General features: G+C 48.1%; 4 protein-coding genes across 13 annotated transcripts; 2 read left to right on the forward strand and 2 right to left on the reverse strand.

The window, feature by feature from the left end:
• Positions 1-80: 80 nt before the first annotated feature.
• On the forward strand, positions 81-2,472 carry LOC125991271 (potassium channel subfamily K member 1). Its single transcript, XM_049759057.2, has 4 exons — positions 81-712; positions 887-1,291; positions 1,488-1,772; positions 1,865-2,472. The coding sequence occupies exons 1-3, from the start codon at positions 376-378 to the stop codon at positions 1,757-1,759; spliced, it is 1,014 nt and encodes a 337-aa protein (XP_049615014.1). The 5' UTR covers positions 81-375; the 3' UTR covers positions 1,760-1,772; positions 1,865-2,472.
• Positions 1,816-9,425, reverse strand: entpd1 (ectonucleoside triphosphate diphosphohydrolase 1). 8 transcript variants are annotated; one of them, XM_049759052.2, is made up of 12 exons: positions 9,287-9,416; positions 8,605-8,680; positions 8,427-8,512; positions 5,066-5,193; positions 4,567-4,684; positions 4,301-4,451; positions 3,919-4,078; positions 3,625-3,828; positions 3,255-3,512; positions 3,021-3,134; positions 2,820-2,957; positions 1,816-2,758 (listed from the first exon to the last, which is right to left on the reverse strand). In XM_049759052.2, the coding sequence occupies exons 4-12, from the start codon at positions 5,189-5,191 to the stop codon at positions 2,552-2,554; spliced, it is 1,476 nt and encodes a 491-aa protein (XP_049615009.1). In that variant the 5' UTR covers positions 5,192-5,193; positions 8,427-8,512; positions 8,605-8,680; positions 9,287-9,416; the 3' UTR covers positions 1,816-2,551. The 8 variants fall into 8 exon arrangements, with proteins under 8 accessions (XP_049615009.1, XP_049615007.1, XP_049615008.1 ...); XM_049759050.2 differs by having other exon boundaries at positions 5,066-5,196; XM_049759051.1 differs by lacking the exon at positions 8,605-8,680 and having other exon boundaries at positions 9,287-9,425.
• Positions 9,426-9,558: 133 nt separating this feature from the next.
• LOC125991263 (receptor-type tyrosine-protein phosphatase epsilon) lies at positions 9,559-20,282 on the reverse strand. 3 transcript variants are annotated; one of them, XM_049759040.1, is made up of 22 exons: positions 20,134-20,282; positions 16,845-16,961; positions 14,078-14,149; positions 13,882-13,978; positions 13,420-13,525; positions 13,187-13,260; positions 12,944-13,077; positions 12,471-12,561; positions 12,314-12,390; positions 12,208-12,244; positions 12,046-12,143; positions 11,851-11,970; positions 11,603-11,769; positions 11,397-11,532; positions 11,160-11,309; positions 10,989-11,082; positions 10,827-10,903; positions 10,625-10,759; positions 10,431-10,556; positions 10,209-10,360; positions 9,931-10,066; positions 9,559-9,803 (listed from the first exon to the last, which is right to left on the reverse strand). In XM_049759040.1, exons 3-22 carry the CDS (start codon positions 14,093-14,095, stop codon positions 9,729-9,731), a joined length of 2,100 nt encoding a protein of 699 aa, XP_049614997.1. In that variant the 5' UTR covers positions 14,096-14,149; positions 16,845-16,961; positions 20,134-20,282; the 3' UTR covers positions 9,559-9,728. The 3 variants fall into 3 exon arrangements, with proteins under 3 accessions (XP_049614997.1, XP_049614998.1, XP_049614999.1); XM_049759041.1 differs by lacking the exon at positions 13,420-13,525; XM_049759042.2 differs by lacking the exons at positions 14,078-14,149; positions 16,845-16,961; positions 20,134-20,282 and having other exon boundaries at positions 13,327-13,525; positions 13,882-13,927.
• A 771-nt stretch (positions 20,283-21,053) lies between these two features.
• Positions 21,054-22,377, forward strand: LOC125991272 (clarin-3). Its single transcript, XM_049759058.2, has 3 exons — positions 21,054-21,346; positions 21,625-21,810; positions 21,927-22,377. The coding sequence occupies exons 1-3, from the start codon at positions 21,115-21,117 to the stop codon at positions 22,202-22,204; spliced, it is 696 nt and encodes a 231-aa protein (XP_049615015.1). The 5' UTR covers positions 21,054-21,114; the 3' UTR covers positions 22,205-22,377.
• Positions 22,378-24,060: the final 1,683 nt, after the last annotated feature.

Consider the following 24,060-nt stretch of genomic DNA (forward strand, 5'->3'; position numbering starts at 1 on the left):
GTTGGTTTCGGTTGTGCAAGTGTACCTAATGTAGTGTCCCTCTGTCCCGTCTGTGCATTGTTGTGATTCCAAACCCAAAACCGGTTGAACCGGTTTAGATTTGTTGGGAGCCCAATTTCATGTCCCCTGCGATGACATTAACCGGCTAAAACAAAAGCAAATATCACCACTAAAGTTAGTTGGACGAAAAAATAAAAACTTTTTTTATAGCGGATATTTGAGTTGAAATTTCCGATTAAAACATGTCAAGGTGAGTGACGTTATCTCTTCCTCGTCGGTGATGTGACGAAGCAGGAAGAAGTCGCCACTGTCGGTCGATTGCTTTCCATTGTTCGTTCAACTGGCAAAAGGGTATTTCTTTCACATTTCCGCGCTATGGGGGGCGTCTGCGCTCGCTTCGCGGAGGATCACCAGTCGGCGCTCAACTTCGCGCTGCTGGTGGTCACCTACGGCGTTTACCTGCTCATTGGCGCAGGCATCTTCTCGGCCATCGAGCTGCCCTACGAGGTCCAGCTCCGCGATGAACTGGAGGCCAGCCGCAGGGACTTCTTGGCCAACAACACCTGCGTGTCGGACGCCAGCCTCCACCAGCTGCTGGTGCGCGCCCTGGAAGCCCACAACTATGGCGTGTCGGTGGTGGGCAAAACTCACCACCGGAACTGGGACTTCATGTCCTCGCTGTTCTTCACCAGCACCGTGCTGACCACCACAGGTGAGGCTCACCGTGCAGGTGTCGCTCAGGGCTGGCGCGCGACTACCCTGGAAGCCCTGGGGGGTCCGCTTTAGACATCACAAAATCTCCATTTGAAGGATGCATCAGAGACCATTACATACAAATTGTGTTGATAGGAATTGTATACAAATATGCCCAATTATTTGTGTCAAGGTTACGGCCATACCGTTCCTCTGTCAGACGAAGGGAAGGCCTTCTGCATCTTCTACTCCATCGTGGGAATCCCCTTCACCCTCTTCTTACTCTCCGTCCTGGTGCAGAGGATCATGGTGGTGGTCACCCACCGTCCCCTGGCCCACTTCCCTCACCGGTGGGCCGTGTCCAAGGCCAAGTTCGCCGTCGCCCACGTAGCGGTCCTCGCCGTGGTGATGTTTCTTGCGGTCCTCTTCATCCCGGCGTGGATCTTCTATGCCTTGGAGGAGGGCTGGAACTTCCTGGAGTCCCTCTACTTCTGCTTCATCTCTTTGACCACCATTGGCCTCGGAGACTACGTCCCAGGAGAGACTCACAGTACCGAGGACAACCCTCACGGGAAGATCTACAAGCTGCTCATTACTCGTAAGGCCAGTTTGTTATTGCCAATTCTCATGTAAAATTGTGCTTTGGTGCCCTCTAGTGGCATTTGTGTGACAAGTGTTGAAGTGATGGCGAAGCTTCATTTAGGCAGGTCATAGGTCATCGTATAAACAATTTGTCAGCTAGATTTAAAATATTAACATGCTGGTGAGAGTGTGTGATTTTGTGTGTGTTTCAGTGTACCTGGTACTGGGACTGGTGTGTATTCTGGTGCTGATGGAGACGTGCGTGGAGCTGCCGCAGATAAAGCGCCTGCGCCAGCGCTTTTACCGGGACGACCTGCGTGAGCTGGACGCCGAGACGGCCAACATCATCGAGCGGGAGCATCCTGCCGACGTGTCCGAGCGCGTCATCCCCTCCGTGTCGGAGCAGGCCGACACCTTGCAGAACGGCGGCCGGCCGGCGGTGCCGTACATGCTGGCGCCCAGCCTTAATAGGAAGCTCAATTAGCAGGATGAAAAAGGTCAGCAGCTATGGAAAAAAAAAAGCCTTCCATGTAGCTGATATGGAGGTTGAAAGTCTGGTCATTTATTTTTATTTTGTCTCCCTTGTTAGAACATTCCCCACAGATAAGAGCTGGGGCGTGAATGCCGAGGAAGGGTGGCTAAGTTTCCACTTCCTGTCAAAGTGGAGCTGGGAGAGGAAGAGCGTCGTGCCACGACTTTGGATTTGAAAACACCTACCTGCACGTTGTAGCCTAAAAAAATAACAAATAATGACCAAATAGGTGCTTGGGTGACAACAGACCTCCATCAAGGCCTGCTATACAAGATGATTGTTACTAAAAAGATGGCCGAAAAAGTTGTCTTGCAACACTGTAAAACCGAAATAGGTTGACTTGACTTAAAAAAGGTGAAAACTCAACACTTTAAAAAAAAAAGTGTGACTAATAATTGAAGTCACAGTTTTTAGAGTGTAGTTTCCCCAAGAGGTAGCAAGAAGCAACGTTCATACAAAACTCTTACCGTCTTTGTAAAGGCACAGGTGCAATATATATACGAACACAAGAGGGCAGCATTTGCCTGCAATGTACTTCCAAAGTAAAATCCGTTTTTCTTTTTCAACACGAAAATCGCACAACTCACCAACCCTGCTCGATACATTTTTGTATATTTTGTACATTACATGGCTCTATGACTTATTAAAAGGTGTTTTAGAAACCATATGGGCTATTTCATTTATACAGTCTGACAGTTCATGTGCAGGCTGACAGTAGTCCTTCAAAGTGCTGGCCGCCCGCGTTTATATGACGTGCGGCCGCTTAGAGCAGCTCAGCCCGAAGGCGCGCAAGATGAGCACCAGCAAGACCACCAGCAAGACGACGATGATGGTGACGATGGCCACGTAGCCGGCGTAAGGCAGCGGCGGTGCGGCGGGAGCCTCGGCCGGGATCATGTTGGTCAGGTTGAGCATGTAGCCCAGAGTCCAGCCTGCGTCGCTTCCTTTAATCTGGGAACGTGACATCATCATATACAGTTCCAAATAACATTTTAACCTCGAGTCAGTGCACCTTGTGTATGAATGTGATGTTGGAGTAGCTTTCTGAGGTGAAGTTGTAAGCTTCCGTCAGCAGTGTGATGAGGTAGGTGCCGGCGAAGCAGTAGCCCACTAAATATTTCAACTTGGTGCCTGGGTTCTGCTGCTTCACCTGGACAGTTAGTCAGTTAGTTGTATACTATATGTAAACACACACTTATCGGTGGATGGTGACCTCTTGCCAGGGTGTAGCGCAGAAACGTGCGACCGTTTCCTTGACCGTGACCAGAGGGAAGGACGTGGTGGTGAGGTTGAAGAAGTTCATAATGTAGTAGTAAGCTGAGAATGCCTACCACAGGGTAAAAGACGGCAGCAGAAAAAAAAAAAATCATGAAAACAATAATCTGATTGTTATATTTTTGTCTACAGCAACGTTTGCACATCATGCTGGTGTCGGCGGTCTGCTTACCCCGAAGAGCCCCTCCACGGTTGGCTGGTAGACCCCGTTGAAGGAGCAGCGGCTATATTTGCATTGGCTGAAGTTAAAGAGGGTCCGGACTACGTCCTGGCATTGTTGGAAGTTTCCTACACCTGAGTGGTAGAAAGCCGGGGGGGCTCCCCGGGGCTTCCTGTCCGACACGCAGGGACTGTCGTAGAGCGTCGAGTAATCCTTTATTTCCTTGTAGCCGGGGTGGAAGCATGGGTCCTTTATTCCTGGGGGACCTGACTGGTGGAGAACAAAGAATGCAAGCGTTTGAAATATGGGCATAAAGTAGCCATGCTTTCTAAGTTCATGAGTAGTCCTGGAAAAAAAGGTCATGCTTTGAAAGGGCGTCAACCTGAGTTTGGTGCGCCAGCGCCATTATGAGGGCCTGATCCTTCCCGTAACACAGGAAGCTGTGCGTGTAAAGGTTGTAGTCGTTTCCGTACAACCGGAAGGTCACCGAGTTGCCGGGCGACTCTGTGCCGTCGAACGTTTTGGAAACAAAGCTGATCTGGGTGGACGCCCCGCCGAGGTCCAGGGCCCCCGTGGTTTTCAGGCCCTGTTGACGCACACGCTTAGAGGCATCAAACGACGGATTTGATCTCAGAGCTGGCGCCTTCACTGAAACGGAAGGAGCGCTTTTCAGAACCTGTTTGAGGCGGTCGTCCAAGTAGTTGACGGTGACCCATCCGAAAGCGCCCTCCTCCTGGCCGCTGAGGATCCTGGCGCCCTGGTAGGAGAAGGGGAAGGTTTGTAGGGTCTCCGACACGGCCCGGAACACCTCCTCGGATGCCGAGCTATTCCTCATACTGCGCATTAACAAAATCAGGAATTAGCATCGACATTGCAGTTACTATAAATAACAAAAATAAAAAACAACGCATGTAGAGAGACAATAATCACTGTCTATAATTGTCTACCTGCAGTACGTTGCCCCCTGGTGGCCAAAGCACCCATACCAGAAGGTAATGATGTACTAAGTGTTTTGTTGACATCATAAAGTTAAACTCCAACATGGCTTCCTTCCTTACTTGAGTAATCTCATCCCGGCAGTGGCTCCCAAGTAGACGGGCGTCTGGGCATGTCGTTTCTTAGGAATGTTCTTCTCGACCTCTAGCATGCACTCCCTCAACGTCTGACCGGCCTTCCATGGCATCGCCGCGTAGCTGGAGATACCTGGCCCTGCCACATTCAGATTTTTTTTAAGTGTGTCAAAAAAAATATGCTATTTGAGGTTTTTGGTTTATTTATTTTTTTTTAGTCATCCATTCAAACAAAAATGCAAACATCAGTGTACCTTTGACAGTGCAGGAGTGTTTCTGCTCGGCCCGGCCTGTGTCGTTATCCTTCTCGGCGGGCCAGGCGTAGACGAAGACGGTCGTGTGCGACGAGCCGGCGTCCAGAACAATGCCATACTAAAAAAGGGAACAAAAAGGAATCCCCAGTCAAAACATTTGAGTGTGTGTGTGTACGATAAGGGTGATGCTGAGAAGCGTGAAACTATGAAGTGTGTGCAGACATGCCGATGTCTTGGTTAGTGTATTAAGGAAGTGTTTAGTAAACCGCTTTAGATGCTAATCTAGAACAGATGTGACGGCAAAGATTGTCAGGCCATGACATCAGCAGCCATTAGCGCTAAAATGTTGTTCCAACTGAGCTGGATGCGTTCCTTGGCAACTTAGAGGGCCACCACATGCCAAAAAATGGACAGGAAGACGTGCTAGAACATTTTGCGGACAAAACTGATCTGGCTGGATGTTGGTTTCTCGCTGAAATGCCGATAAAAGTTGGTTCACCTTGTACTTTTGCTGCAGCGGCATGTTTTGGACCACCGTGACCACCACCAGGGCGATAATGGCAATCAACGCGCAGACGACAATCACCACGGTCCAAGACTTGTACCACGGGTTCTTCTCTTTCATGTCTGCTGTCGGGGTCAAACAGGAAGAAGAGGGGGGGACAAAAAAAAAGGAGACATGAAAGTGGTTAGCATGACATCGGCTTGTGCCCAGATGTGCCTGTGTAAATTTTAACCAGAGCGAGCTGGCGGATTGCGTCGTCCTGCATTTGCGCAAATAAACGTCAGTTTCCTAAAAAAGTAGATTTTCTTTTTTTTAAATCCTGCAAAAATCCTGTCGGGAAATTGACAGTTGAAAGGTAGACGCGGCGTGGCGGATTTCCTCATCTTCTGCAGTGTGTTCAGGGCTTAGTGACGCTTTGGGAAACACAAACTTGCACACACACGCACGCATTGATCCGGCGTGATGTTTGTTCAAGGAACATGTTGCGAGCATGCACGTGTTGGCGTTGGCAAAAGGCGGCACCTTCCTACCTGCCTCGTTGACACCGGTCAAGTTCGAGAAAATCCAAAGAAGGAAAAGCCCTCCGAGTTACAAGCGGCCGCTGCGTGTGTGAGTTTGGAATGAAGACCCCGCCACCCTTCAAGGTTTCCATGGCGACGCCTTCTCCCCCCCGCTCACCAATGAGAGCGGCAGAGGAAGCGGGGGACTCCCTTGTTTGGCTCTTGTTTATTACCCAGATGATGTCATCACTGTGACGGATCGGGATCCCCTGCCTGCCTCTGTGGAAGTGTGTGTGTGACTGGCCTGCAAATTTGTGGAGCCATTCAGAAAAGCCATGCCGGAAAAAAAAATCAGTTGTAGTTTTCTGATGGGACTTAAGAGGAAGTTTTGTGGTACCGGAATAACAACGAGTTGCCAAGAGGAATCGGAAAAGTGAAGAAAGAGGAAATGAGGACACCGGGAGGTAAAATATGTCACAAGTCAGGGCAGACGATGCGCTCGACGTTCATGATGGGACACTGATGTGAAACTGAAAAAAAAAACACTTCCTGGGCTCAGGAAGTCACAAGCTACAGACGGTCTTGTTCCTTCGCAGCTTGAGAACAATACTGACTACTGAATTTACTCATATTTGTTTTTAAATGAAACTGTCTTGCAACAAAGACTGTCCAAACATGACAGCACCACTGCCCCCTACTGTCATGGATGTGCAATCACACTTTCCAGTGAGTCATGAACAACAGTAATCATTACGCCCAAGCACATGAACATACCATCATGCAATTCTCTTATTGAATTAAGCACAAGATTTCCATCAATTAATAAACCACAGCACACACACACACACAATAAGCACCTGTTTGCAAACACACACACCCCTCCTTGTGTGTACTCACTCACCTCTTTGTTCGGACATCTCAGCAGCACCACAATGCCGTGTCTATACTGCGCTCTCTCCCTTAAAGCCACTGTCTTCCCCCCTCTCTCACCCACTTCCTCTTCCTGCCTCTCTCTCTCTCGCTCTCTCTCTCTCTCGTGCACTTGCCGATCAACCTCCTCCTCGTCCTCAGAACCCCGTTACACCTTTATCGCCGCCCCCCCATTTCCTCAACTTTCCATCTGCCTCCGCTCGCCCATCTTCCATGGCATCATCAGCCTTTACGCCGCCTCTTTAAAATGCGTGGAGGGTGGGGTGCAAGGTTGCAGGGCGGGGGGCTGGGGGTGGGGGGGTCGTTACATAACTACATTCCGGCCCGATGGGAAAACCTTGAGTCCAGGGCCACTTCAAGGTCCGCACGAGCTTCCGGGTTCGCACTCCTTTGTGACTACACTACATTGTCATGTGACTTGGCTCAGAATTGACAACAAAGATTACATATTAAATATATATATTTAAATGTAAGGGAAGTTTTTTTGTTCTTTTTAGCATTGTTACATCAAATAGGAATATGAGCAAGTCCATCAAGATTAACAGAGCTGATATTACGGGGCTAATTTTTGCTCTCGATGCAATTTATCTACCTGCTAAATTCCCTTCAGGCATAAATTTTTTTTTCCAACAATCCAAATATTTGTGGCATTTTAATTTCAAACTGATCTAACCAGCACGCGTGCGCATACACACAGAAAAAAAATGTTTGCCCGACTTGCCCTGTTAGCAACGCGCAATACAAACCATTTTGTACCAAGATGGCGGAACAAGAGGTGTGTGAGAATATTTTAATAACACATCCTGTTTCGTAACCACTGTCGCTTTTGCACAGCAAACAGACCGATTTTCGGTAACAGGACAAAGGGTTGAGGTCATTGTGGTGATAAGATGAACGTCGTGTGTTTGCGCTTGCATATATTGTCCTTTTCAAGATGTCTACCTATAGGGGCCTTTTTGAGTTTACACAGTACGGCGCGGGAACAAAAAAAAAAAAAAACGTGGCCATACGAGCGCTTTTCAAACAGAGCAGCCACCTCTGCAAAATGTTTAATTAAAAATGGTCAATATTTCGCCCATCTTGCCCTATGAACTTTGATTTTCTAAAGTGACGAGGCACATTTAAATCGAAACAAAATGTGTCCATCTGAAGCTCAATTGAATCTGGATCAGAATCAGATTTGCCACACATTTTAAGAGTGACCGTCGAAGCCTTTGCGGACATCCGGGTGTGTTTAGCTGTGAAGGCTTGTAAAAGACACACGTGGACTTATTTGTTGACTGAAAGCTTTAAAGTGAGTCCGGTTCCGGATCCGTCATTGAAATGAAGACGGATGAACGAGATGAAGAGTCCATTTGAGCTATTTTTAGGGACCCGCTGGGAATATAACTAGACATTTGGTGTTATTTTAAACCTTTTTATTCCCCTCCCATCCGCAAAGTATCACCTTACAATATATCACGTAAAATATAAATATCACATTGCACTAAAAGCTCAAAAATGACATTAGAGAGCATATTATAGGGAGTATGCCAATGTCTTCTGGGAAGACTTTCTGCAAGTAATTGGCCAATCATGACACAGAGAAAAGCTTTTCTGAAAATTGTTTACCGTTAGGTTCCACCTACTCCAGAAAGTCTGATGAATTAGTTAGGAAATATTTGATCAGCCCTACAGATGAGTCAGTCTACAACGGTGACCTTTCGCAAGATGATTAAGTTTGATAAAGACAAAATTTCATGTGAAAAAGTGAAGTGAGACCCAAATGTCTTGATTTGGGAGAATAATGAACAACGATGAGATAAAGTTGCTGCAAATATCGTAAATGAAAGTCAGTGAGCATCACCAGCGGAAGGAAAGTCCAAAATAGAAAGTCAAGCGACAACAACGGAGTTAATACATAATTCATACGACCTCTCGCTGACCTTCCGGTGGGGGTGGCTGATGGAGCGTTACCGTGGCGATGATGACCCTGAAGAAGCTTTAGTCCACAAAGAAGCTTTGAGATGGTCTGCAACAGAAGAAACAGGATTGGTGGACATGCACTGAAATTGTGAACATCACGTGGCTTTGAGCTTGGGTGTCACAAGTTTAAATGCTCACGTGGAACGGACGGAGAGGTTATTTAAACTGAAATATGACGTCTATTGAGGAAGGACGAAGGTAATTCAAGTGGAACCTGTAAAAGAGACAACACTGCCCTCAAGTGGTTAAAAGAAATAACAAAACCAAACCAGCGCGAATAAAGGATTTATTTTTTTTAAAAATCAGTTTGTCACTGATGATGCTCAAAAAAAATATTTGCAGAATCAACAAAGTAAAATAGAAATATTACAAAAAATTAATTCTTAAAACAGCTAGATTTGGGGATGTTTACTATTAAAAATATAAATATATCTAAACATAAAATTGAAATAAAAAAGAATGATAAATTAATAAAATTATAAAAACATTTTTGAATTAGTCATTGAAATAATGAAAGCTTTCAGTAATAAATTCTCTTTACTGTTTAGAATTAAAAAATGTAAATCAAACATTATTTCAGTTTTAAAAAATACGCACATACTGCGTTAACACGTTTAGTTAGTTGCATGAAATTCCTCCCAAAGTCGATTGTAACGCAATCGCCGAGTGATCTAAACACTTTTCAAAAAACATGTTAAGTTTTCAAATCCTCTACTTTCACCGCATTATATTTTTAAATTTGCTTCCTGTTTTATATTATAATTCTGTAAAATTAGGCTTCATTAAAAAAAGTAAAACATATGGCATAAAAAATACATACTGCAAATGGTTGGCTGGAGAAAGCTGACTTTGTTGTGCTTTTTTTTTTCCTTTCTTGAGTTCAATGTGTCGATGAGCCGCTTCAATCACATTTGAGGGCTTGATGAACCTGTTACACAGTCACCAATAAACGAAACGAAAGGTCTGTTTTGTTACATAACTACATTCACAACTTTGAAAAATAAGACACAGATAACGAGATTGCAAAGTACAATATTATATAACAAGTAAAAGAGCAAATAAACAGACACCTGTCATCCATACTGCAAAATATAAATTATCACTTTGTTTTATTTAACCCATGTACAAGTCTTTTTATACAGAATACAGGCGGGGCGGAGGTTTAGTCGACGTTAGGACAAGTGCATAGCAAAAAATAGATCGTTTACCAACCATCTGACAAAAAAAGGACAATGACAACGTTGATAAGGCAAAGAAGCAGCTCATTTGAAGTTGGCATAGTCGGAGAAAATGTCCACAAAGTCTTGTACCACCTTGTAGCAGAAGTCGTACTGCTCCTGTCAGACCAATCGCACACGTTAATTACATTTGGTTTATAAATATTAACAAAATTACTCAATTGAGGAAAACAATTGCAGACAGTCTAAAAAAAATGTTAAAACCTGGCAACCCGCCGCTACTCACCACCGTCTGGACCATGTGCGGCCTCTGCATGCGTAAACTCTTGACCGTTTGGAAGACGTCCAGCAGGCCTTCTGCCTTGACGCGCTCCAAGATGTTGCTCAGTGCAATGAACGTACCGGTCCGCCCCGCGCCGGCGCTACAAAGCCACAGAAGGCCGTTAGCGCCCCGCAGACCTTTTGGCCGTCACCTCGCGCATGCTACTCCCACTTCAGGCACACGCAATCAAAAAGAATAGCTTTGGCGCCCTCCGGTGGGAACATGCGGGATGGACAGCGTACCTGCAGTGCACCACGATGGGATGGTTGCCCGACTGCTGCTGTTGCCGCTGCACCGCCGCGATGATGTCGATCATGCCCCGCCCCTCGGCAGGGATGCCCACTTCGGGCCAGCCGTGGAAGTGGAAGTGCCGGATCACCCGCGTGGCCTTCTCCTACGTTACGACAACCGTGAGACGTACTGAAATGTTTTTCATTTATAAACGTTGTTATGGGTGTTCTTACCGGCAGGAAGGTGAGTACCAAGTCTCGTAGGCTGAAGGCGTCGCACAAGGCGTCGCCCTTCATCTCCACGCTGTAATCGCCGTACGTCTGCGACTCCTCGCTGGGCCAATACTGGTAACACTTATCCTGAAAAGACAGGTTCAACCCTCACGTAATATTTGTTTTTGTCCAGCATGGATTTTTGATCAACGAACCTGCTCCCTCTCTTGCAGCTCGGTTAGCATGACGATGGAGTGACACTTCCACTCCCAAACCATGCGCCAGAAGTCCTCCACCGTGTGCTGCAGCGGGCCTTGCGTGGCGATGAAGTAGTCCTTCTGCCGGTATCCCTGCAGGCACCACAAAAACAAATTTAGATTCATTATTATTATTAAGAAAGGTGTAGGCAACACTTACGTCGATAAAGGACGCATTGACGTAGTCGGTAAACTCCTGCCCTCTCCTCATTGAGAGAATAACTCTGTTGAAGTCGTCTAAAAGAGGAAGAAAGAGCGAGCGGGTCAAACGCAGAGAGAAGAGGTGTCATCCGCAACGTTGTTCCTCTTCTTCTTCTCTTACACGGAATGATCTGCAACACTCGGTTCTTCTTCATGTTGGCGGGTAGGTTCCCCGTCCTCATGTTCTCCTTCATGATACGCATGTTGGTCAGTTTCTGAGGTCGCAAATGGTCAGAATCAACACCCGAGTGCTCGCCGGAGATTTCTTCCTAAAAGCAAAATGGCCGACGACCTTGAACTCCTCCTCCAGGCCGACGCGGTCGCCTTGCTTGAAGGTGTTGTGCAGCTTGTGCAGGTGTCCCTCCAGAGACGACACGTCCAGCTCCGTGTCCCCGTAGAGGTAGTACTCCAGTAGCGCCTGGTAGATGAACGAGTACTGCATCTGCGCCACGGACAGGACAGCCAAGGAGGAAGCGTGAATTTCCAAAATGGCCGGCGTCCGGAGGAAAATTCGGCGGCCCCGGCTCACATCCGTCTGGATGAGCTGCGAACGCTGCTCTCGGATCTTGGAGACAAAGCCGAAGACGTCCACTTTCTGCTCGGCGTGCATCATGTCGATCATGCCGTCGATCACGATGAACGTGCCCGTCCGACCGACGCCGGCGCTGAGGAAGGAAAATTTTTTTTTTGATTATGTTGAAAAATATTCTGTATATATTTGGAAAGCCGCAGTACCTGCAGTGGACCACGATGGGCCCGGCAAAAGTCGGGTTAACGGTCTTGACCTTCTTGAGGAACTTGAGCATGCCGATGGGCGAGAAGGGCACGCCGAAGTCGGGCCAGCTGGTGAAGTGGAGCTGCGTGACCAAACGCGGCGGCGTCTTGGCGGCGTCGCCGGATTGCTGCGAGCGGAACGCGGCGAGGAGGTGTAAGCACGGCACACGACAAGATGTTTTTTTTTTTTTTGGGGCCCTGCAGCGTACGTGTTGTATGCAGAACTTGCGGATGGTGTAATCCACCAGCACGGTGAAGTCCTCCACTGCCACGCGGACGTTCCCGTAGCTCCAGCAGCCCTGATCCGGCCAGTACTGGTAACACTTGTCCTGAAACACATTCAAATCATTTCATAGAACTAACCGCACAAATTTGAATTCTCCGCCGCCGATATAAATACTCACTTCCTTCCTCTCCTTCAGCTTTGTCAGCATGACGACTGTCGACACCTTCTGCTCCCATATCATCCTCCAGAAATCGGCCACCGTGTCCTCTTTTGGGCCTGCCGCCACAAAATTGTTATAATTTCTTTTAAAAAAAGAGAAAATGGAAGACTGAAGACTTACCTTGCGCTGCTATGAATTTATTCTTATCGGTGAAGCCCTGTCAGGAAGGAAACCTTTGTCACGTAAAGTACTCGGACCGTCACGTGATTATTTATACTACGCTTACATCGATGTAGGAGGCGTTGATGTAGTCGGAGGCGGGACATCCTTCCAGCTGGGTCAGCGCCACCCTGGAATGATCATCTGCGGGAGGAAAAGCCGTTTATGTAACCGACCAATCACAGTCATCCATTTGGAACCATAGCGGGGCTATGAATGCTCACAGGGAAGAATATTGGGATATCTGTTCTTGTCCTTGTTGTCGTCCTTGTTGGCCTCCTCGTACGTCCCCTGGGCGTGACCCCCCGGCAGCGACTGGACGACAACATGTCAGACGAGCTCACGTGTGTATTTTAGTCATTTCCTCCACTATCACACCCTTCATTAGTTGAACGCTTGCGCTTCCTCTATTAGCTAAATAAAAGTCACACAGCTAACGTAATGGTGACTCAGATACTGAAACAGGAAAAGGGTATTTTTCATGTTAGGGTGCATGCATGTGTCATGGGGAAAAAAAAAAAAAAAAAAAAAAAAAGAGGACGATGTGGACGACGCTCATCGGGTTTTTGTTGCTAAATAACTGACAGGTGCCTGTAGGGGGCGGCGTGGCAATGTGACGTTTGGAGTAAAAGTCCGAAAAAATGATGATGCAGCATCGCTCAAGCCGTGTTTCTTAAATGTGTCAAAAAAAATTTACGTTGTACTCCTCTCGGAAGAGTTTTCCGTCGTCAGCCGAGCGCAGCCTGTACTCGTCCTCCAGGTGTTCCACGGCGATGGGCGGGTAGTTCTTGGCGGCTGAAGCGGAGCTGGGAAGGAGGACCACCGAAGCGTCTGCGTCAAAAGAAGAAATCATCAATGGCGTGAAGTTCTAACCTCGTCGACAGGAAGTGGTTGTGACGTCTGGCGACGTTCTGCTCCTGCTGCGTTGTTTTTGACTTGCCTTGCTCATCCAGGATGCCATTTGGTATCTTCTTGTCCACTGTGGTGACCGCCGCTTTCCTCTGGTTTTTTAACCTAAAAAAATGGAGACGTCCAAATCTAAGCAAGTCCAGAAGACACACAAAAAAAACGGCAGCCTACCATCTGAAGCTGGAGAAGGTCGTCTTTCTCATGAGCTAACGTGTTGGGCAGAAGGCGTTTGTATGTTCTCGCGCTCTCGAGTGTGTGACTTACTGACTCGGCTGTCGGAGGGAGGCAACGAGCGCGGCTTCCTGACTCTGGGCTCCGCCTCGGCGACTAAAGGAGGAAGTGTTTGTCACCCGGAGCGCTGCCTCAGAATCTGGCCACCAGCCAATCAGTGAAGGCCCACGGTTGAGGAGGAGGAGGAGGAGGGGTGAGACCCTGGCGTTTGTTTATAGACAAACGCCACATACTTCGCCTTGCAATGTACTAAGCCACAATCAAGTCGACATGATTCGGTTGACAACGACGCAATTGTCCATTTTCGGTTTGCTGCTTGTTGCTAGGAAGAATTCGTAGTGGCCCGCCCACTCAATGTAAAAACAAAACTAAAGCGGTGGATAGATTTACGTAGCTTAGCCTTTCTGGCACTTTAGCATTTGAAGCAGTACACAAACGGTGCAGCATCAGATGTAGACTGTCAGATATGTTGATGGGTGGGGTTGGGGGGGTCACCTGAGGAAGTACCAGGCCAGCAGCACAACGACCAAGAGCAACAGGGACAGGACCAGCACGGTGGGGAGGACGTGGTGGCCAGTGGACAGGACGCCCTCTGAGGAGCAAGGGGGACAAATAGTTCTTCATTGTTCTAAAACGATCCCTCAGCGGCATTCTTAATTACTGCGTCAGGCTAAAGTGATGACTGCCTCACCTCGGGTATGGTTGCCATTACTGCTCGAATTCGATGATGTTGTGGTTGCCACCAAAAACAGAAGCATTGTGACTGCGGGGGAAAAACAACAACAAGACGGATATTAAATTTCCCCGCGTGGGAACGCCAAAGGAAGAATAGCCCCGTTCACGTTGGCCCCAATGTGCTCATCCAGACAAGGAGTCACAATGGAGCCATACACTCATTCATGGAAGCGGTGCGCGGTTGGCCACAAGAGGGCGCAACGGTCCATTGTTTGGAAGCCAGACTCAGCAAAATGGCACCGTTTCATTGAGAAAACTGCAAAGATTCATAACACACATAAATGAGTTGCTATTTATTTATTTATTTGAAAATGTTTTATGCCAAAACAGATTATGCTAATATAATGTTGATATGATTATGTAAATTGAATGGGAATGTAAAAGCCTACATGTAAAACATACATCAAACATGCACGATTTATATTTAATGTGTCCATGCACTCAACGTGACAACATGGCGGACGGCAGGGCGTCCCACGACATCGGTTTTAATTATCTGTCTCCGGCGAGACGTTTAAAGACCTGCTGCTGCTGCTGAGAGAAGCAACGGACCTTGAGAGGTTTCATTGTGTTTTCAAAGCAATGAAAAGTCACATATTGCATCACCTCAAGGCTGCAGGTGTGTGTGCTGCAGCTGTGCGAAAAAGAAGAATGGCTAAGTGTGTCACATCAATGAGGTGGTTGTGTTGCGGTGAGCTGCCAGGCAGCATCCCACAAAAGGGATGGGGAGGGGATGCTGGAGGAATTTGGAGTCAGCACGGGCCGGGTGGAGGGAGGAGGAGAAGGTGCAGGTCAATATCAATTCCCGGGGCCATCAATATGCGAGGAGACCCCATTGAAAGACTGATAACGAGAGCAGAGGAGGAGGAGTCGGGAGCGAAACCCCCTCATCACCGCCCCTCCCTCTCTGGGTGGCTATTTGTGAGTATTCATGATGTCATCAAGTTCAGCGGAAAGTCCCGAAAATGAGCTTCAACTAGCTGTCCTTGTGTCTCACAGCAACCTGTCTGTTCATCCTCTGAGATCTCCGTGACTTCCTCGAGGCTCGTCACCTATTGTTGTTCTCTTTAAGATTCTTGGGCGGCGCATGACCCATCGAGCATCTCTCTCACTTCCTTCCCTTGCACAATGTCCCCGATATCGCTATTCATAAAGCGGCGTTCTATTCCCAGAAGCGTCTCATTTTTCAGCGTGAGGCGGCCAAACAGCACACGCCTCAAATTAGACTTTTTTTTTTTTTTTTTTCAAGCGTGAGTCATCGTTTAGCTGGGGTCAGACGGTCGGCGAATGGCGGCCGTGGCGCTTGTGCAATGTCCTCATCGGCCATCATGAAAATTTTGGAGACGTCCGTACTTTGGGATGGGAAATGTTGGCGAGGGTTAGCATCACCCCGCATGAGCAGACATCTGGATGCTCATCAAAAGCTTTTGTTCTCAAGATGTGGACTGTACAGCGTGAGATCTCACAAGTTATAGTGACTCAGAACAAAAAAAATAAAAAACCTGCCAAAGGTCTTTCAAGCGCTCACAAGCGCTGCCTCTTCCTGCAGACAAGGGCGGCGTCAGACTAGCTGAGCGCGGTTCTCGCCGGGCACAAAGTCCCTCTGTCTCCTCATTGGGGAATTGGCAAAGTGGGCGGCGGGGAATGTGAGGAGCTCGCAGCAAAGGTACGGTGGGATGTCTGACCGCCAGAACGTTTATGACTGCGACCTGAGGCGAATGCTGACACCACGCTAGCCCTCCCGCCCATGAATCAATGGCGCCTCTTTCCCGGGGGCTCCAGCCGGCGCTAATGACCTTGGAGACCCGCCGGCTGACGCGCTGCGGTATCGACTGCGCCCCCACCCACTCCAGACGCCGCCGCCTTCAACATCTTGCAACGTGTGTGCAGATGTTTGCAAAAGTCATTCTTTTTGTGCTTTGTTAGTAAACAAAGTGAATGACAAGAAAATCGACATTCTATTTATAGCCAATTTCAAGTCCCACTTGGAAAAGTATGCATGCTCCCAGTGAGAGAGGGAGGGAGGGAGGCCAGCGGTGGAGAAACGAGCGATGAGCGCCGCCGAACAAAAACCCTCTTGATTCGTGAAGAAGAGAGGAGGCGTGAGGAGGACAAAGTGAAAAGCCCACGCAGAGAAGATGAGAGCCGTCTTGGACAAAACCTTCCTTCTGAGGCTCTCTTTTTTTAAAAAAAAAAAACCTCTGGCCGACTGGGAGGGCAAACATTTGCTGTTGCCATGGCGAAGAGCGAGCATATCGCACTTCATCTCCCGCTGCCCGCTTTCTTATCACAGCCGACAAACATCAGCGTCGGTGAAATTCATTCAGTTCGTTTCGCAGCGAGCGAGCCGAACGACTCGTTGTTAAAAGAGACAAATCGTTTTTTAAAACAGTAGTGCTTGAGGAGACGATAGTGATGTGAGCAAAAAATAAATAAAAAAAAGGAATACATTCTCCATCTGCTGAGCAACACACCGTTTCCTGTCCTGTGCAGCCAAGCAGCACGTTGGCCTTCCTGTATACTGTGCTGCGGAGGAAACCCGAGTGAGACAGCCACCCCCCCCAAAAAAAAGAAAAAAAAAATCCCTGGATAAGCTCGGAACGCTCAGAGGTGAGAGTCAGCTTATGAAAACACAACCAGTGCTGTCAAGTTAGCTGTCATATTTATTGAGCAATACAAAAAAACAAATTTCTTCCTTCTGGAAAGTAGAAAACAAGCCTCACCTGTTAAAGCGAGCCAAGGGTGACTTCCATAGCAGCCGGGTCACATGACGGGAGGGTCACATGGTCCTCGGGCGACCTGGACGCCGGGAAGCGGGTGACGCGGCTCGGCGGCACCGCCTGCAGTCGGAAAAAAAAAAAAAAACATATTAGATGGACAACATAATAATAGAAAGACGCGCATATTCTTTATCCTCATCAGAGTAGCTGTGACTGCATGGTGTTTTCTTGCGGCCAGAAAAAAAAGAAGAGAAGAGAATGCCTTTGGGAGTGGCCTGTGGGCTACGGTTGCTGCATAATTATGTCGTTTGACTCCAAGGGGAGCCTCATAAAACTCAGATGACGGTCACAAGACGTAAATGCGGCTAAGGAGGCGACATTCAAATGAGCGACGAGCGGTTCAACAAGTTTGCTTTTTGTCCAGTGGACCGAAATCAGAGATGCTTCCTCGTGATCCTCGCATTTGATTTGATCCCAGAAATCTGTTTGGATTGCACAACTGGTCGCAATCTGATCGCTAATCCCAGCGTCCCCTCGAGGGAAGGGAGGGGGGGGGTGGTGTCACAATTTATACATCAGAGAGAATTCAAACTTCAAGTCCTTCGAATCTTCCTTCTCCACGTTGCTCTTTTAGCGTGATGTGGCGGGGAGCGTGGAAAGTGGTCGCCATGGAGACAGGCTGGCGCAGAAGAGAGGTGGATTACAGCGCGGGGGGTTGGGGGGGGGGGGCGTTCTCGCCTCTCGCTTTCTCTCTAGGCTGCGGTGATAGATGAACGTGCAAAATCTGCTGCATGCGTCCCTTCTCGCACAAAGAGGTCAGCAGCTCGCCGCTAGCCATATCTGAAATAGATCTCGGATTTTAAATTCTCGCCGAGTTCCAGTCTTGGTGCAACGTGGATTTTTTTGGGGTCTACAGGTGCTGTCATGGTTTTCATTTGTAGCATGTCGTGGCCCGAGAAAGCGGCGAAAGGTTAGATCTTGCGTTCGGGCTCCGAAGCCACTTCTGCTTTTACGTTATCTTTGCCGCCCATGTCAGGTCACAGAGGGGAAGAAACATCTTGTTGCCATGGTAACACATGTGGTCTGCAGGTTATGGAGGAGGCGCTGTGTGGGAAGGATGGGGGGGGGGGGGGGGGGGGGGGGTGGGGGGGGGGGGTTGCAAGCGGTCCAAAAATGTCAAACAGCTTTCGATTTGGGTTCTTTGAAAAATGCTTTTGGGAGCTCAGTCCAAAGCGCTATCAAAGCGCTTCTGCTACGACGACGGCTCTTGTGGTCAACAGGATGCAGTGAAGGGACAGGAAGTAAGCAGAAACCCACAGGAAGCGACCTCCAGAGCGACCTTGCAGCGTTGGGGATTCGCCTCCCCTGGTAATTTTGTCATTGGCGCGAGCTGACTCACGAGCGAGAAGAGACGGCTGGCCAGACGAACGAACACAAGTTACAGTTTTCACATTTACAATAGATTAATCAATGGGTAGAACAATCGAGTTTAAGGCGAAGGGGGAGGGGCAGGGTCTTCCTGTCATGTGCTTCAACAAAAACACAGACGTGACAGGCTTTGCTTTGCTCGGCCGTGCTAAGCCAGATTAGCGGGAGGGGAGGGCTGGACAAAAACGTCATCTTTGGCAAATATGACCTCAAACATTGACTGCTGTCGGCACACACACACACACACACCCCTCTGAAGTGGGAGCAGGAATTTCCCACACTTGTGCTCTGTCAATTCTGAGAGGGGCTCGTAATGGCTAGGCCAGGGTTTGTTTTTTGGAGTTTTTCCTTTGGCATGTTGGAACTCGCCGGTCACACGCCAATAACACGCCTGCCTGTAGGAATGTAGGCGGCTGCAAAAACAAAACATCTCCAAAGTTGTTTGTGGCTTGGAGATTACTAATGCATCATTGAAGGTCATAGGTCACTCTCTCCAGTTGAGATCTGCGCTTGAGGAAGTTAAAAGTTGCGTAAAGCGCAGCAGCCTGAGAACACTCAGAGTTGAAGTATGTGATTCGCCGTTGGATTCTATCGTTTTGGAACGTGGCACGCGTCATGACGCCGCTACTAGTCGCTTGATTAGTGGCGGGCGTGGCGGCGTAAACAAAGAAGCCGTAGCTGGGCGTAGTATCAGTGGGCGTCTCAATCCGAACGGCGGATGACGTCGCTCTAGACGTAAAGCGAAAGGCGAGCCCACCCAATCACCCAACCACAGAGATGTCAGGCATCCTCCGGGGGGGACAGAAAAAAAAATGCACGGATTAGACAGTCATTAATACCCAATCTGGATTAAAGGCGATCTCGAGGCCGTGCGACACAGCTGCGGATTAGTCGCACGACGGGCGAAAGACAATGGCGCTTTTTGTTCCTGCCGCGTAACAATAGGACGACTCATTTCAAACAAGGTCAGCAGTGATTACACAACTGAAGGTTTTTTTTTTTTTGGGGTGGGGGGCTTCTGATGCCAGATATTGAATAAAATTGGGAATTGAGGATTCCCCGTGCAAAGTCGCCATTCGGCATCAGTGGTGGCTCCGACAGAGTCATTATTGCAATCATGGAAGCGGAAGGTTTGCATTCTGCGGTTTGTGGTTTGCAAGCGGACGCATGCAAGCTTGTGATTGCCACACGTGGCGATGTGCTTTGGCACACGAACAAAAACGCAACTTCCAATTCCACTTTGATCAAAAGAAGAAGGCACGGCGGCACAACTGACAGTTTCAAATGCTTGACACGGTCATTAAAACAACTTTTGCAATACCTTCAGGAGTTACCACCTTGACTACAATACCAGAAAAAATATCTAAATATATATCAAATAGTTTATTTATAATTACTTCTTTCAATGCCTTATAGTTTTTATTTGAATGACTATTTTTCTGTAATACCTAGTTATTATTGAAACAGTTTATTTTTATTATTAATTTATTTGTTTGCATGCTCCAGATTATTTTTTGCAACTTCTCTGAGAGGCAACATCGAACTACGTAGCAAGGATGCTCACAGCTCGCCATGGACTTCTCAGGGGAAGCATGAATCAATTTAATCGGGGCAGGAATGACATGAACGATAACTTTAAACACGCACATCGTTTCGGGTGGGGAGGGGCTTCGAAAGGGGGTGCACACCGCAGATTGAGGAAAATAAACGAATATGGCTCATTTGAGATGTCAAATGCACATTTTACGAGGCGCAGAGAAAGCGTGACAGACAGGTGGGAGGGGAAAAAAAAAATTACGTTAAGCGAAGGGGGAGCTGCACGACGACGACGACGAGTTATGGCAGCAAAATGAACTAAACTCACCTGGGAGGCTTCAACATGTGTCCCCGCAGTTTCTCGGAGGGACGCCGAAAAAAGAAGGCGAGGCGAACATGGGAGCGTTCGGCGTGGCCGCCTGCCTGTCAGTGCCAAAGGAGGAGCCAGCAAAGGAAGCCAGCCAGCCAGTGTTTACTCCAGCGAAAGCAGGTGGCGGCAATCATCTCTCTTCCCAAGATTGGGAAATGCTGCCCTCTTGTGGATACATTGTCCACTACACCAGCTTTCACTTTCTGTTAGGACAGAACAACGATACAGTACGTTTATTTGGGAAGATTTGGGATAAAGCCCTGTGCAAAAATATATTTATACGTGCATATTTATTTTAAAATATTTTATTTGATTAAAATATATAATTTAATTTCCAATTTATCAGTTAGCTTACACAGGCTCCAGGCTTTTTAACCCAGTTTAGAGTGGGGGAGCAACACATGTAAACAACATAACTTCCCTGTGAATGATTAATATTGCTGCACATTTTTGGCTCAATGTGTTACATGTGCTGCCCCCATGTGGCCAAAATGCGCACACATGAGGAAGCAGTACATCCACTCATTCAAGACAGGGGTGTTGCCATTCCTGGCAGGGCCTGCACGCCAAGGTAAATCATTCACTTTAATTGTGCTTTATGACCCTCAACGTGGACTTCAACTTTGAGACGGGGATCCCCCGAGACTTTAGCAAGGACTCGGCACGACGTATTAATCACAGCTGCTTCTCGGGCCTTTTGGGAAACTGTCACAGAGACACAGAAGAAACTCACTTGCTTTCCGTCTGTAGACACGGCCCAGTCTAGATCTGACTAGAAGGACGTTGTTGTAGCCTTGGCAACCACATTTGTGTTTCACCGCCTGGTCGAAGGTCATAGTCATAACTGGGGCGGTTTTATGGCCAGCGTTTCACTCCACCCTGGAAGATACACACAGACACACACACACGTCGTCATTCTGAGACCCGAGCGTAGCCGGCATGCCGTCCACCACCAAGACCCTGCACTTCCTGTCCAGCGCGCTGGTCACCTGCATATCGGCGGGTCTCCTGGGCTTCGCCATGTCCTCGGCATGGGCCACCAAGAGCATGGAGTGCGCCCGAGGCGGGAACGACTTCTTCAACGGCACCGCCTCGGTCACGCTGGAGATCTTCGGCGGTAGACTGCAACGGGATCTTTGTCCCCTCTTTGGACCGCCTGTTGACTTCCAAGGTTGACATGTCTCATTTGTTATACTAACATCAAATAAGAGAAAACACAAGCAGGACTTGAGATCAATTCTTGGCGTCCATTTCTTCATTTCTGTTATTATTTCTAATGTGAACTGATATCATGTTAACGTCGGCAAGGATTTAACATAATTTGTATAATTGGTACAATTTCCAATGATGAAATAATAGATGAGATGCTAGCATGCTAACAGTTGGTACGCTAACATGTAGCGAGAACGCAACACTGGTTAAGAAATTACTTTTGTGTTACCCTGGCAGTTTTCCCCAAGTTGATGGAGACTCAAGGTGTCCCGTTGGCGCTCCACACGGTGACTTTGGTTCTGCTGGTGTTGTGTCTGCTGTGCTCGGCCCTCAGCATCCTTATCTCGCTGTACAATAGCGTCAGCAACCCCTACGAGACCTACATGGGGCCTATCGGTGTCTACACCTTCAGCGCCATGAGTGGTGAGACACGCTGTGTGATGAAACACAAGCATTTGACAATAAATGACTTTACGGTTTCGGGCTGTAGCGCCCCCTACTGCTCTAGCATGCACTTTACACTTTTTTCCTGCCTATAGCGTGCTTGTCTGTAGTGGTCCTCGTCATCTTCGTGGTCTACTTCAGCGTGACCCCGGTGGCGGAGGACCTGGTGAGGAGCTTCTCCGGAAACGTCCCAGTGGAGCTGAAGATCAAGTCTTTCCAGATGGAGCTGGGCTACTACCTGCTGATCCCGTACGCGGTGCTGTCGCTGCTCGCCATCGGCCTCATCTATATGTACGACCACGCCGCTTACACTCAGCGGCGCGAACAGCAGCGGCCCACCGAGGACGCCCCCAAGGAGATCATGATGTACTAGCCGCCTCTCTAATTGAGGGAACGCCAATTAACTTATTGCAAATTGCGGGTTGTGAACTGTAAATAGTGATGTGAGTCCTCAAATTTGTAAATCACAATGTTGCTTTATCCTTTGTGAAATCTTTTTTTTTGTTTGACGACACTCAACACTATAAGAAAAAGGCTACTCACCTGGTCCGAGTGTTTTCGTGATGCAGTTTCTATTCAGAGGTGCCACTAAAAAAAAAAAAAAAAAAAAAAAAAAAAACAACAAAGAAAGTGAAGGCAAAGGTTTTTGTCATGGCAGCTGCCGGCGTTGACGTGGCATCAGGGAGCCGAGGTGTCCCGTGTCCCATGGCTCACCTGGACCGTGTTGGGACACGTCTCCTCTCGTAACGCCGGCTAACCGCCTTCAAAGAGCCTCTCGCACTTCAAGGCGGCTGCGGCGAGACCTGGCAATTTGCTTTTTGGGGCGAATATGGATTATGTTTCGGAGGATGTGCACTCGGCCGAGAGGAAACGGGAAGCGGGCCCCTCCGTTTGATCTGCCGATGAGGCAATTAGTCATCGTGTGCCGTTTTTTTTTTCAAACTAGGATAAATGCCGACTAAAGCTGAAGCTGAGATCTTGTTGGATGAAGCAGAACTAAGTTTCAAGATGAAGCAGGATCAATTATTACGCTCTTCGGCTTTCTCTCTGCGTGTACTCGAGGCCAACGACGAGGCGCTCCGTTCTCAGCCCTTCTATTGGCCAACAATGAGGACCGTTAAAGGTCTTATGAGTCCACACTTTATCCGGCTACTTTATCTCACACCTTCTCACGTGTGCGTTCAAGTGTTTCGAAGCGTCCCGTGCTGCCCCCCCTCGGTAAAAAAACATTGAAAGCGATCCCTCCCCTGCAAACATCATTAGAATAAAATCAGAGATGGCGGCTAATCTCTTCCTCTCGGGATGCTTTTGGGATTAAATGAAGATACTCTTATGTGATAGGATTAGAGAGGGCCACTTTTTGGACCTGTGAAACGTGACCCCGCCCTGTGAAATGGACACCTCCAGCTGCAGGGCAGGTGGCGGGGATGGGAGGGGGGGGGGGGGGGGGGGAGTCGATGGGGGGGTCTAGCAAGAAACTGGGTGACACTGATTTTTTTTCAACATTCTAGATATTGTGTAGTTTATCTATCATTTCTGCATATTTAAAAAAAGCAATTTTAAAAAGGGGTTGATAGCATCAGTAAAGTTTTGCTGTCCTCCCATGCTAGTTTTTATTGACATAGAAAAAATAATAATAAAATTACCGTCATTTATCTTATTCTTTGCTGACCTCCAATTTTTACTGGACAATTTTTGTGTGTGCGTGCGTATAATGTGTGTACGTGTGCACGTGTGTCATCCATCACACCTGTCAATCAGCAGAGAAAGTGCTGGCTCGCCCCCTCATCCCATCCATCAGGCTTTGCCGACTCACAAGAATAGCTGAGCGGGTTCTGGTCCACTCTGGTTTTCTTTCCGTGTGTGCGTGCACGCGCTTGCGTGCGTGCGTGTGTCCCTGCCACGCAGGTAAAGTGGAGAATTGGCTTCAGGTGCTTTGGAGAAGATGTTATCGCCTGTTAACAGAGGAATGACACCATAATGGAGCAGCAGGGGGGCAATTACCCCCACCCCTCCCGTCCCCCCCCCCCTCCTCCTCCTCCTCCTTTCCAGCCCTCAGTGACAAATTAAGATTAATGGCAAAGATATACAAGGTGAGCAACCTGGAGTGCACCAGATTTTTACATGTTTGGAGGACAACCTTGGTCCCTAAATTGCCCAGAAACTCAAGACACCAAAAATAGTTGGTTGTGTAAAGTTCAAAGTAACAGTTGACGTTTCCCATGAAGT

This window comes from Syngnathus scovelli, chromosome 21, assembly GCF_024217435.2.
Source record: "Syngnathus scovelli strain Florida chromosome 21, RoL_Ssco_1.2, whole genome shotgun sequence".
NCBI lineage: Eukaryota > Metazoa > Chordata > Actinopteri > Syngnathiformes > Syngnathidae > Syngnathus > Syngnathus scovelli.